Below are 13027 nucleotides of genomic sequence, written 5' to 3'. Positions count from 1 at the left end.
GAGTTAGGCTTTGCTTTGGGGAGGTGAGGAAGCTCAGCATGCAGGGGTGTAAAACTCTGGCCCTCCAGATGTTTGTGGACTACGACTCCCATCACTCAGCACCATGCTGGCAGGGCTGATGGGAGTGGTAGTCCACAAACATCTGGAGGGCCAGAGTTGGACTCCCCTGATGTCTACTCTACAAAGCAACCCTTTTCTCCAGAGCAGGGGTCTTCAAACTATGGCCCTCCAGATGTTCATAGACTACAATTTCCATTAGCCCTACCACTTGGCTGGCACAGGCTGATGGGAATTTGTGAATCCATATTTATCGGGAGACCTGACCTAGAATTTGTAACCCTACTCCAAACTTGATCTCGTGTAATCTGGAGATCCAGAGACAAACTCCCCTATGGAGTTTCAAAAGGGGCCACTGGAGACTACAGCAGCCCAGACCAAAGGCTAAACAAGGGTAGGAACCTGCTTCTCCAGAGCTCTCTCAGATGTTCAGGAACTACAGAACCTATTCCCATCAGCCCCTACCAGCATGGCCAATTGTCTACAGCCATGCTGACAGAAAGGCCATGATGAGGTCAGTAGTTCCCTGGTACCCCTGGAGGTTTCCCTCAGGTTCCCTACCCCTGGGCTAAACCATGCCTGTCACCTGGTGCTTTTCAGGCAGCAACAAAATCTTGACAGGAGTCCAGGTTCGCTCCACAGACTGGAAAAATGTACTTCCACGTAAATTGGGTTTAGCCTCTTGGAATGCCCCTTTTTGTTTAACAGGCTTTTTCCTTACACCGTTGAGGAAACACACACCTATCTAGATAATAGCTATATATAAAATTCTGTATTAAATCCTTCCCTCACCTCAACTCAGATTTGAGAGGGCAGGAATAGTGAGGCGGTCCCTGAAGCCCTTCTCAGAGGCGGCCCTGCGAAAATGCTGGATTCTCATTGGCTCTTACACGTGCCATTCAACCAATATCCCGGCCGTCTCATTTCGACCGTTAGAAAGCCAGTAAAGAGGCGTGGCCATTAGAACAGGGGGTGGGGCAAAAGGCTTTCTCGCGCCTGAAGGCAAAGTTCATGGGCGTGGTCTAGGGAGAGAGGGCCAAACTGAGGGGAGAAGGGGGCGAGGCTTTGGAAGGCGGATCCCGCTAACTTCCTTGACCTACTAGAGAAGACTGTGACCCGTTTGGCGTAAGAGCCGGCCAATCGGAGCCGCTACGCGCGAAAGAGTGTCCCCCGAAGTGACCAATCAAGCGTCCTCTCGTTTGTCAGTCAGTCGTAATGGGCAGGAGCGCCTCCCGTTTAGGCGCGCGAGGAATTTCAAACGTCCGGGGAGGGCGAAAAGGAGCGGGGCTTATAAAGGGGGAGGGGGAAGGCGGATGAATCAGGCGTCGGCGCCGCTGGTGCCGCCCGGCGCGATCGCCGCTTGGCGCATAACGGATCTGAGCCACGGCAAATTGGTGCCCTAAATAAAGTTTTGCTGAGACGTTCTCTGATTGGCTGCTGAGGTTGGACCACGCCCCTCATCTGAGGTGAGGCCGAGACGTTCGGGGGGGGGGGGAAGGGATGGAAACCGAAACTTTGGCGGTGGGATCTCTCGAGGTCCTCTAGTCTGTCCCCGCTCGCTTGGCAAAGGCAGCGTGAGCCGGCAAGGTCGGGTCTGGTATGTGAGCCTGAAGGTCTGGGTCCAATGAAGGTTCCCTCGGTGCCCTTGGCCCAAGCAGCCTCCTTCTTGACCCTGCCTACCTCACAGGGTGGTTGTGAGCACAAAACGGAGTGGGGGGAGGGAGACCGCGCTGGCGACTTGAATTCCCTGAAGGTGGAGTGACAGTAAAAAAAACCCCCAAAACCATGCCAACTTAAAAAGAAAAAGGAATTACAGAGCCAAGGTGAGTTATTTCAGAGTACATTTTCACATGCCCAATGTGGGTGGACCCAGGGGGCAAAAAGGTTGTTTTCTCCCCTTCTTGCTGGCTGGAGGTTCCGTGTGGTGAGGGGCAACTTGCCGTGGATTCTCCCACTGCTTGGCTCATTCCGCACATGCAGAATAATGCACTTTCAAACTGCTTGCACTGTGCTCTTTGAAGCTGTGTGGAATGGCAAAATCCACTTGCAAACAGTTGTGAAAGTGGTTTGAAAACGCATTATTTTGCTTGTGCGGAAGGGGCCCTTGTTTGTCTGTGCTTAAATGCCACCTAAACAGCTGTGATCGCATTGGAACCCCATCCTCCTGGTATGGGTCAGGGTGTGTGTGGCATGCATGCATGGATGTGTGCTTTTGCTGTCGATCAGGGGGGTGGCTGCTGGAAAGATGTGACGGGGTCTGTGTGAAACTGGGTGGCACTCTCCTGTCACTATTCTGTGTAGTTTGTCACCTGGGGGCTGAATGTGTGGGGGGCTGGCCTGTGCACATGCGCTCCCAGTGTGGGGCTGTGAAGAAGCCGAGAGGATGTTGATCGTTCAGTCCAACTTGCCCTGAGCCTTAGTTGTGCCTTGCTTGGCAGCTCTTGGGAGCAGCAGTGGCGTAGGAGGTTAAGAGCTCGTGTATCTAATCTGGAGGAACTGGGTTTGATTCCCAGCTCTGCTGCCTGAGCTGTGGAGGCTTATCTGGGGAATTCAGATTAGCCTGTGCACTCCCACACACGCTAGCTGGGTGACCTTGGGCTAGTCACAGCTTCTCGGAGCTCTCTCAGCCCCACCCACCTCACAGGGTGTTTGTTGTGAGGGGGGAAGGGCAAGGAGATTGTAAGCCCCTTTGAGTCTCCTGTAGGAGAGAAAGGGGGGATATAAATCCAAACTCTTCTTCTTCTCTTCTTCTTCTCTCTCCCTAATCCCAGCCTCCTTACCTGGATTACCTGTCCATCTTTGGTGTGTTTCCCCCTCCTTGTGCCCTCCCCCCCCCGGAAAACTTGTGTTTGGACAGCGCACCTGCCTATTGCTGGTGGATGTTGAGTGATCCTCTACCTGCTCAAAATTAGCATATTTATTTATCTATTTATTTATTTCTTCAATTTATATACCGCCCGATCCCCGAAGGGCTCCGGGAAAGAGGTTTTTAAAAAACTTTTTAAATTTTATTTGGCTTATTACCCAGCCCTTTTCCAGCCAACAGGCAATCTCAGAGCTGTGTACATATATAGATAATACAAAATCTAAAACAATTCAAGGTCCTATTTATTCAATAATAATAAACATTAAATATCAATGTTACCAATGATGGCTACTAAGTGGCACAACCACCTTCCTGATATGTCAGTGCCTTTGTTGAATAAAAGTGTTTCTTCTCTACGTGAAGAAGAGTTTGGATTTGCACTCCGCTTTTTTCTCCTGTAAGGAGTCTCAAAGCAGCTTATAAATTCCTTCCCTTCCTCTCCCCACAACAGACACCTTGTGAGGCAGGTAGGGCTGAGACAGTTTGGAGAGAACTGACTCGTGCAAGGTCACCCAGCAGAAATGTGTAGGAGTGGGGAAACAAATCCGGTTCACCAGATAATAGTCTGCCACTCATGTGAAGGAGTGGGGAATCAAACCCGGTTCTCCAGATTAGAGTCCACCCGCGCTCACTTTCTACACCACGCTGGAAGTTTTTGGTTGTGGTCAGTGCTTTAAGAGCCCAAGCAAACATTTCTTCTCCTCACCCCTAATCGACAGGCTGGTCTCTGAAACAGCGTGGCCTGGGTTCAAGTCTCATTCCTCCGTGCAAATTGGCCCAGAACTTTCCTCCATGTTGCTCTGCCCTTGACAGTCCTGTCGAGATGGTGCAGCTTGTTGCTCCTGCTGAGGAAGCAGGGCTAGTCTGCTCATGTGTCAGCCCTTTTGCTAAAAGCAGAAGTCACTCCAGGCAGCAACATCTCTCCTCCCACCCGCTATACTTGCCAGAGGGGATGGTAACTTTATTAGTCACGAGGATGATGTAAGGCTGCTTGCCACTGCAGGAGGAGAGGATTTTAATCTTTGCACCCTTTGAGCTTGCTGGGTGGATTTCGTTTAAATTAAGGTTCTCTACATACAGACTCATTCTTGCTAGTGTAATATTTACAACCAGACGAGGGGTTCATTTTTAGAGTAATATTTATTGATTGATTCCATTTGTACCCCCATTACGCCGAAGTTCCAGGGTTCCTGTTTGGTAGAAGGCAACGTCACGTGTTCATGTGCGTTTCCGAGAAGTGGGAAACCCTACCTAGCAATTGAGTAGTTGCTTCCTCTTTAGCTCTTCTAGGGTTGCAATACATGCCCAGATTTGGAGCTTCTGGGGAGAACCCTCTTTTCTCGGCTCCCGATTGAAGAATATAAACTTCGGCCCTCCTGGCAGAGTTGGGCTGTCTGTTAGTTTCCTCCAGGGTTTACATGAAGAACAATTTTCTCCAGAAAGGATAACCTGGCTGGAGTAAAAACCACAAGTGTTCCTGGGTTGCCAAGGGAGGCTGGATTTCCTTTCTTAATGATGCTTTAGAGCAGTGATGGCGAACCTATGGCACGGATGCCAGAGGTGGCACTCGGAGCCCTCTCTGTGGGCACGCGCACACAGAGTTCGTTATGTGGGGAGCGGAAAATCACACACACCCCAGACACACATCTAGGCTGGCCTAGGCCACTGAGCATGACGTGCGCGCACTGCGGTGAGCAGGGAGGACTCGGCTGGAGGACCTGGTGCCCGTGCTCCGGGTGGCTGCTGCCCGAGGGGGGGTGGCGCACAGGAGGCAGAGATGCTAGAGAGGCACAGAGCGGTGTGCACGGGACTTGCTGGAGGCTAGAGCAGGCTGGCCCCTGCTCGAGCGGGTGGGGCAGAGGAAGAGGGAGCCAACCTTTTTTCTAAACTAAAATCTCAGCATTCAGGTTAAAGTGCCGGATTGGCACTTTGCAATAAATAAGTGGGGTTTGGGTTGCAATTTGGGCACTCGGTCTCAAAAAGGTTCACCATCACTGCTTTAGAGTCTCTGTTAAAGATCAGGTACCTTTGTGCTTCTCAGGTGCAATATAGTTTGATTGCTGTGGTGATAATGCATTTTCCTGCCGTCTCCCCAGGATCTATGTATCTGGATCGCTATTCTTCCTGTAACCTGGATGGCCCAAGTTTACCCAATGTTGTCAGATCTGAGCAGCTAGATAAGAAAAGGGTACACAGTTCCACGCAAAGCAAAAACAGAGATAACCACTGAAATACTAAATCATTCCGAAATTCTATACTCTTTACTAGGCAGTTCAGTCACTGTAAAAACAATCACAATTGCATTGCATGTACTCGACAGTTACATCTAGTACAATATAACATCCCACTTGTAAGTAACTAATTACAGCATTTGTACAATCAGTCATAAACATACAATGAAACACATAAGGTCCTATTTTCTTTGTGGAAGAATTCCCAATACTCCAAGACGGACAGCTAGCGAAACCTCCCATTTTGCAATTCACGTGCTTTTTCAATTGCTTCCACCTGAATGTTGAGCCCCTTACAATTTTTATAAGAGAAACATCTTGTTATTTGTTGAATTATTACCATTTTGTTATAATTCTCATTACGTAAGAACTATATGGTTTACCCTATCAAACTCTTCAGACAATCTTAAAGTTGTAGACTCATGTCATGGTTTTATAACCCGGAAAGTTGTAATAGCATATCAAACTATACCCCTTTATGACACTTGGTAATATTTATCCCAACTTCTAAAAACTTACTATTCTTAGGGCTAAAATGTTAATCTCATCATTTAGAGAAGCTGAGCAGCATCAGCCTTGGTTAGTTCTTGGAGAGGAGACAACTGACGAAGTCCGGGTTCTGTGCCAAGACAGGCAATGGCAAACCACCTCTTTCCGTCTTTTGCTTTGAAAACCCCAGAACCCGGAAGCAACACTGGTTGGCCTCAAACTACCTAGTGAGTGACTGCCAGCCATCTTATAGATAGCCAGCATGGTGTACTGGTTAAGAGCAGTTGAGTCTAATTTGGAGAACCAGGTTTGATTCCCCACTCCTCCATAGAAGTGGCAGACTCTAATCCGGTGAACAGGTTTGTTCTCCTGTTCCTCCACATGAAGCCTGCTGGGCTGACCTTGGGCCAGTCGCAGTTATCTCTGAACTCTCTCAATCCCACCTGCCTCACAAGCAGAGAAAGACCGTTGTAAGCCCCTTGATTCTCCTTACACGACAGAAAAACGAGGTATACATTTGAATTCTTTTTCTGTACTGAAAGGTTAGGTGAGAGCTTTAGGGAAAAGGAAGCCAGTCAAAATCAGCGGTCCACAACTTTTTGAGTTTGCTTGAACCTTTGGAACCGCAAAATGTGTCAGGACTGCAACTCCCAACATGCACTGGTTCCTGCCTTTTCCCAAAAAGTGCAGGAAAACAAACTGAGAAGCTACATTCCACCAGAGCTTCAGAGCCAATGGGAGACCAGGAGCTGGGAGGAGGGGAAGAGTTGATTGGTTGCTGTCTGTCTTTGTAAATAGTTTAAATACTGGAACTAAGAATATACTGAGGATAAGAATATACTGAGGATAACTGAGCATAAGAAGAAATACTGGAACTGAGGATAAGAATCCTCAGTTCCGGCACCCTGTAGTTAGGGCGACATAAATCAATAAAGTTCCTTTTCTAAAGTTAGCTTTGTCTGAGTGTGTTCAGCCTTACAAAATGGCTATCATGAGAAGTGGGACTCAGGCTTAAAAATTAACAATACACTGGGCCAGAGTGAGAGAACAGAATTAACGTTGCGTGATTCTATTGGCAGTTGTTGCCCCAAAAAGTTATTGTAATCTGCACAGCCGATGAGCTCTCCAGTGGTCAGTCAGAAGTCCTGTTGGGCAAGGTCTCACTTGACCCTGCCCACTTGGCATAAAACTTTGGTGGGCATCAGGGAAGATATCAGCAGCATCATAGCACCTGTGGGCCCCATGGTGGGGACCCCTGCCGTAGACTGCCGGATTGGGAAGCATAGATTTGAGACTGAGCACTTGTCCTGTTTTAAAAGTCTCTGAAGCCATTTTCTCCATAAAATAAGTTACAGAATAGAATACTTTATTTACAGTCAATGACCAAATATAAATAAGTTACAGAGATGGGGGACTGGCTGCCAGTTTGCCAAGAGTGTACCCTGCCCCACGAGAATGCAGAGACTGAAAGCTGTCCCTTGACAGATGTTGTGTCACTCTGAATTCCAGAGTTGAGGTCCTGCAGGGGGTGACAGTTGCTATGCTTGTGAACCTCAGAGAAGTGTCCCATCTGGCTGCGCTTGGAAGGGGACCTCATCATGGCATTTCTTTTATATTCTACAAGAGTTGGCCCAGTCACATCTGACCTCCAATTCCCAGCTGCTTGGGCCCCTATGGCCGATTACTACCGGCACTCTGGTGCGCGGTGGGACTGGAAGCATGTTGGGGCAAGAAATCTTGTCCCAACATGCTCCCTCTTTGTGGCGCGCCGAGAGAGGTGGCCCGTTGGGGCAAGATTTCCTGTCCCGATGCACTTCCTCTTGCCCCATGCGTGCCTCTCACTGTCCAAGGGAAAGCAAGAGCACTTCTGGCGCGACTTTTTGCACCAGAGCATGGCGAGGGGGGAACAGCCGGCCTGTGTCTCTTCAGGGCCTCCCTGTCGTCGATGAAGCCAGTCCGCGGTCTCTCCGTCTTCTTCGTGGGGGCAAGACTGAGGATGCACACAGATTTATTCTTAGTGGTTCTTTCCATGTTTTTTCTTTTCCGATCTTGGTGCACAAGAAAGACTGGGGGTCTCTTTCCAATGTATATCCTGTGGCTGGGGTCGAGGAAGGGGGGCAGTGCATGCAAACAAGGGCTTCGCAGTGGGATGGCTGCCCTGTTTTGGCCCTGGCCCTGTTTTGGCCCTGTTGAAGCTGCCCTTTTATACCATGCTGGGATCGCTGGAAGAGGAGCAGGAGGCAGGCTGGATGAATGAACTGCCGGGAGGCCTCTTTGGCGCACGCAGCAGCCTATGGCATGGCTTGGCTGCCTCTCTTCCGTCATAAAAACCTGTAAACATCCATCGTGTATAGTTAATGGGCTTTAAGTGGCACTGCCTTGTTTCTCTGATCAAAGCAGATTCACTGTGCAGCCGGAGTGGCATCCTTCTAAATCCATTGAGGTGGATTCTTGGGCAGAAGAGTGGGCCTCTGCTTCAGGCTGTGTTGTGAAGAAGTGTTTGGATTTGTCTCCTGCTTTTTCTCAACCGTAAGAAGGCTCAACGCCGCTTCCAGATTCCCTCCCTCTCTCCTTTCAGAACGAGACCCCTTGTGAGGCAGGTGGGGCTGAGAGAGATTTGAGAACATTGTGACTGGCCCAAGGTCACCCCAGCAGGCTTCGGGTGGAGGAGTGGGGAAACAGACCTGGCTCTCCAGATAAGAGTCTGCCGCTCTTTGTGCGAAGGAGTGGAAACTGAAACCCTGTTCTTCAGGTTAGGAGTCCACCGCCTTTGACCACTAGGCAACACTGGCTCTCAGCGAGTAAATATTTCACCCCTTGTCCCGAGGCCTCAGCTCTTTCTCTTGCTGATGAGCCCCAGAACCCCTTGCTCAGTTCTGACGTCAGGACTGCTTGCTCGGGGTTGGGGAATTCCCGGAGGTTTGGGGATGGAGCCCACGGAGGGACCTCAGCGGAGTACGAGGCCGCCCTCCAAAGCATCCATTTTCTCCAGGGGAACTGACGTCTGTCTAGAGATCAGTTGTAATTCCAGGCCCCTCCCCAAGGGCTGGGGGTGGGAAGTTGTATGTGAGACCGATGTGGACGGGCGATGGCGAGCGTTGTCATCTTTTCATTTTGCAGGACTTTCGGGCTTCCTTGGTTCTTGCAAGTGTTCTTTTTGAATTTTATTAAGTTCAATACCCTGCTCTTTCCCTGTTGAGGCTTCGCTCAGGGCAGCTCACATGCCTAACTTAGGAACATCAATTTCTAGAAATCAGATGGCCCATAGCAGCAGCATTTAAATATTAAAACTGTCCAATATGATTCATTAATATCCTTGATGGTGGCAAATCCGGATATCCATATAGGACCTCCAACTTAAAGTACAACCTGAAAATTCATCATCAACTCCTGCTTTTCGTAGATTCAGTCAATCTCTAACTATCAGGATGACCCGGGGGGCGGACACACCTGAAATCCTGCCGTTGCACCCGACTCGCCTCTCTGCAGCACCTCTCCCACCTTCTGACTTGGGATATAAAGGTTCCTGCAAAGGGAACTTTGGCTTAGAAGCTCGTACCCTAAAAATCTTGATCTCCAAAGAGCTGCTGGACTTTAGTTCTGAATCTGTTGCACTTACTCACCCCCCCCGTGAAATTGAAATTGTCTCATTCCACCGGTCTCCTGCGGTCCCATAGGTGTCCGAATGTGGCTTTCTGCATTTTCTATTCTCATTTGTGTGAAACCTACTCGCTTTACTTACTCTCCCTGTCAAGCCACCCTGCAAGGAACCTGCCTGCGATGAGCCTTGTTATTCAAGTTGGTTGTCCCCGGGGCTAAGGGGACCAAAACGTCAATAGGACATGCAGGACTAGAACCAGGGGGCATTCATTGAAAATGCTGGAGGAAAGAATTAGGACTAATAAAAGGAAACACTTCTTCACGCAACGTGTGATTGGTGTTTGGAATATGCTGCCACAGGAGGTGGTGATGGCCACCAACCTGGATAGCTTTAAAAGTGGGCACTGGACAGCATTTATGGAGTAAGCTCGATTTATGGCTACCAACCCTGATCCCTCCTTGATCTGGAGATTGCAAATGCCTTAACAGTCCAGGGTGATCAGGAGCAACAGGTTTCACAGAGGGCCTTTGAGCACACCCTCCCTGCATGTGTGAGTTCTCCAAGGGCATGCCCCTGGTGGGGCCGTCACCAAGCGAGTAGCTGGACTAGATGGGCTGTGATCTGATCCAGCTGGCTTGTTCTTATGTTCTTATGACTGGAGTAGGAGTTTACACAGAACTGGCTTGGGGACTGACTGGGTGCTGCCTTTGATCCCCAGATGGGGGGATTGTTATGGTAATTGAAAAAAAGAGGGTTCATCTCCTAGGTCGCAGATAGCTGGGTCAGCAACAGAGCCGGAGCCAGAAAGTCTGGAGCAATGTGATAGTTGACCTTTAACGTGATTGGTGCAAAAGACTGTGACTCTGTTCCTATGGTAGACTGTTGCTGGGCAAAGTGCTAGCTTGAACCATAATAAAGGCAGGGTATAGAACTCTGTATGTATCTTTAAGCTTCTTACTGATCTTACTGCTTAGTCCTGTGTAGCTTAAGAACTTTGTATAGTGTTTGTATAGTGCAACTATCAAGTAAAGATGTATTGTCTGGTTCTGGTGCGTTTTCCGGGCTGTGTGGCCGTGGTCTGGTGAATTTTGTTCCTAACGTTTCGCCTGCATCTGTGGCTGGCATCTTCAGAGGTGTATCACAGAGAAAAGTCTGTTTCACACTGTGTCTAAGTGAGAAGGGAAAGTTTAGAGTGGTATATTGTCCATGCCCCAGGGTGGGAACCAATCATTAAGTGTTTGGGCGGAACTTGCTATGCAAAGGTGTGGTTGAGTGCATTGTATTGCAGGTGGGGTTTTCAGTCCACTTTTTAAGTCCATTTTTTAAGCCAGGTTTTGCTAATCTTTAACGTCTCTTCTTTCTTATTGAAGTTGTCCTGGTGTTTATGAATTTCAATGGCCTCCCTGTGCAGTTTGACATAGTAAGCTTCTGAATTGTCCAGAATTTCAGTGTTCTCAAATAAAATATTCATGTCCAGTTTTGTTTAACACACGTTCTGTAAACTGCAGATTTTTTTTCTAGGATGGTTAAGCCGACAGTGTCTTTTGTGTTCCTTAATACGGGTCTGAATGCTGCGTTTTGTGCTTCCTATGTAGACCTTTCCACAGAAAGAACATCTCTGTGAAGTGTCTTATTCCTAAGAAGCTGGGAGGCTGCTGAGTGTATGCAGTTGGACTACTAGACCTCCTTGTCCGCTCTACTCTGCTGATAGGGATGTCCTTTTCCCAGCCCATTTTCACCCACGTCTCCTGGCTGACTCTTGTCCGCTATGTCCCCAGGGCGGAATCGCCGGGTGAGCCTCCATGGCCCAGGACCTGGTGACGCTGCAAGCCGAGGTGGATCGACTGGCAGCCGAATTGCGGGAGGCGACACAGGAGAAGGTCCAGGCGGCGGAATACGGGCTGGCTGTGCTGGAGGAGAATGGCGAGCTCAAGCAGCATTGTGGTGAGCTGGAAGGTCAGCTGGAAAGTATGCGGTTGGAGATGACCCACATGAAGGAGGTGAGTGAAATCTCCTTGGACCGTGGCTCATGTGTTCTCCTGTCATCGCCCTCCGCAATGGGGGCTGTGGCTCAGTGACAGAGCACCTGCTTGGCAGAGGGGCTGTGGCTCAGTGGCAGAGCACCTGCTTGGCATACAGAAGGCCCCAGGTTCTATCCTTAGCATCTCCACTTGTAATGGACCAGGCAGGAGATGGTGAGAAAGTCCTCCCCCGAGATGTGGAGAGCAGCTGTAAGTCTGAATAGACAATACTGACTTTGCAGAACCCCTTGTCTGATTCAGTGTGACAGCTTTGTGTGCTTGTGAGCAGAGGGAATCCACACAGCTAAGGGGGAGGGGCTGTGACACAACGGCAGATCAGCTGCTTTGCGTGCAGAAGGTCCCAGGTTCAATCCCTGGAACCACCAGTTAGAACGGCTAAGTAGAAGGTGTGTTTATGAGCAGAGGGAATCCACACAGCTAAGGGGGAGGGGCTGTGACTCAATGGCAGATCAGCTGCTTTGCGTGCAGAAGGTCCCGGGTTCAATCCCTGGAACCACCAGTTAGAACGGCCAAGTAGAAGGTGTGTTTATGAGCAGAGGGAATCCACACAGCTAATGCGGAGGGGCTGTGACTCAACGGCAGATCAGCTGCTCAGCATGCGGAAGGTCCCGGGTTCAATCCCTGGAACCACCAGTTAGAACGGCCAAGTAGAAGGTGTGTTTATGAGCAGAGGGAATCCACACAGCTAAGGGGGAGGGGCTGTGACTCAACAGCAGATCAGCTGCTTTGCATGCAGAAGGTCCCGGGTTCAATCCCTGGAACCTCCAATTAGAAGGGTCCGCTTCAGACCCACTTGGAGAGCAGTTGCCAGTCTGAGCAGACAAGACGGACTTTGCAAGACCCCTTGTCTGATTCAGTGTGACAGCTTTGTGTGCTTGTGAGCAGAGGGAATCCACACAGCAAATGGCTGTGACTCAACGGCAGATCAGCTGCTCAGCATGCGGAAGGTCCTGAGTTCAACCCCTGGACCCTCCAGTTAAAATGGCCAAGTAGAAGGGTCTGCTTGAGACCCTCCTTGGAGAGCAGCTGCCAGTCTGAGTAGACAAGCCTGACTGAGCAATCGATAAGGTTGGGCTCAGGATCTGGCAGTGTCCTGTGTTCATGTGTCCTCCAGGCCCTGGCAGAGTCGCACAGCGTTCAGAAAAGGGCCGCAGCCGACGGGGAGAGCCGAGAAGAGCATCTTCTACGAGAGGCGGCCTCCAAGGAGGCTCGCTTGAACCAGTACATTGAGGAGCTGCAGGGGGATGTGAAGCACCTGAGATCCCAACTGGAGAGCAGCGTGGTGGAGAGCAAAGGGCTCAGGGTGGCCGTGCAGGACCTGAGGAAGGTAACTTGGCATGGACAGAGAACTGGGCCGTTGCTCTGTGGGTTCTCTACAGTGTTGCAAACCTGCCGAGCAGCGTTGCTCTGACCGTTCGCTAGCTGCTGCAAGCCCTGTTTTAACCTGAGCAGGTCTGGCAGCAGCAAAATCGGGACCCTTGGCCTGGGCTGAACACTGTGCTTGTGGGCATTTGCAAGACAAAAGCTGACGGCCAGAACCCCAGAATATTATCAATGACTTTTCCAGTCTTGGAACATGGACTGGCCCCTTCCCATGTGCCAAGCGCAAGCTGTGAGCCATTTGTCTCTGGAGCACTTAACTCTCAAGTGTGGTGTATTGGCAAAGGCTTTCACGGCCGGAATCACTGGGGTGCTGTGTGGTTTCCATTGTATATTGCGAATTTCCAGCAGCATTCCAAAG

General features: G+C 49.9%; 2 protein-coding genes across 2 annotated transcripts in view; both read left to right on the top strand.

Annotated features, from left to right (window-relative positions):
- The first annotated feature begins 1276 nt into the window (after positions 1 to 1276).
- Positions 1277 to 12779, top strand: LOC125429494 (protein bicaudal D homolog 2-like). The gene is made up of 3 exons (XM_048490642.1): positions 1277 to 1523; positions 11022 to 11244; positions 12401 to 12779. Exons 2-3 carry the CDS (start codon positions 11047 to 11049, stop codon positions 12695 to 12697), a joined length of 495 nt encoding a protein of 164 aa, XP_048346599.1. The 5' UTR covers positions 1277 to 1523; positions 11022 to 11046; the 3' UTR covers positions 12698 to 12779.
- An 83-nt stretch (positions 12780 to 12862) lies between these two features.
- LOC125427903 (5'-nucleotidase domain-containing protein 2-like) overlaps positions 12863 to 13027 on the top strand; it is a 54208-nt gene continuing 54043 nt past the window's right edge. Inside the window, 1 exon segment of the mRNA XM_048487470.1 lies at positions 12863 to 12898. Within this exon segment, the coding sequence (XP_048343427.1) occupies positions 12863 to 12898 (36 nt within the window).

Source organism: Sphaerodactylus townsendi, linkage group LG03 (assembly GCF_021028975.2).
Source record: "Sphaerodactylus townsendi isolate TG3544 linkage group LG03, MPM_Stown_v2.3, whole genome shotgun sequence".
In the NCBI taxonomy this organism is placed as follows: Eukaryota; Metazoa; Chordata; class Lepidosauria; order Squamata; family Sphaerodactylidae; genus Sphaerodactylus; species Sphaerodactylus townsendi.
This window is presented reverse-complemented; position numbering and strand designations above follow the sequence as displayed.

Coding starts and splice junctions, on each gene's coding strand:
- LOC125429494 (XM_048490642.1), top strand. CDS start 11,047: ATGGCCCAGGACCTGGTGACGCTGCAAGCCGAGGTGGATCGACTGGCA. Junction 11,245..12,400: donor AGATGACCCACATGAAGGAG/GTGAGTGAAATC, acceptor TGTGTCCTCCAG/GCCCTGGCAGAGTCGCACAG.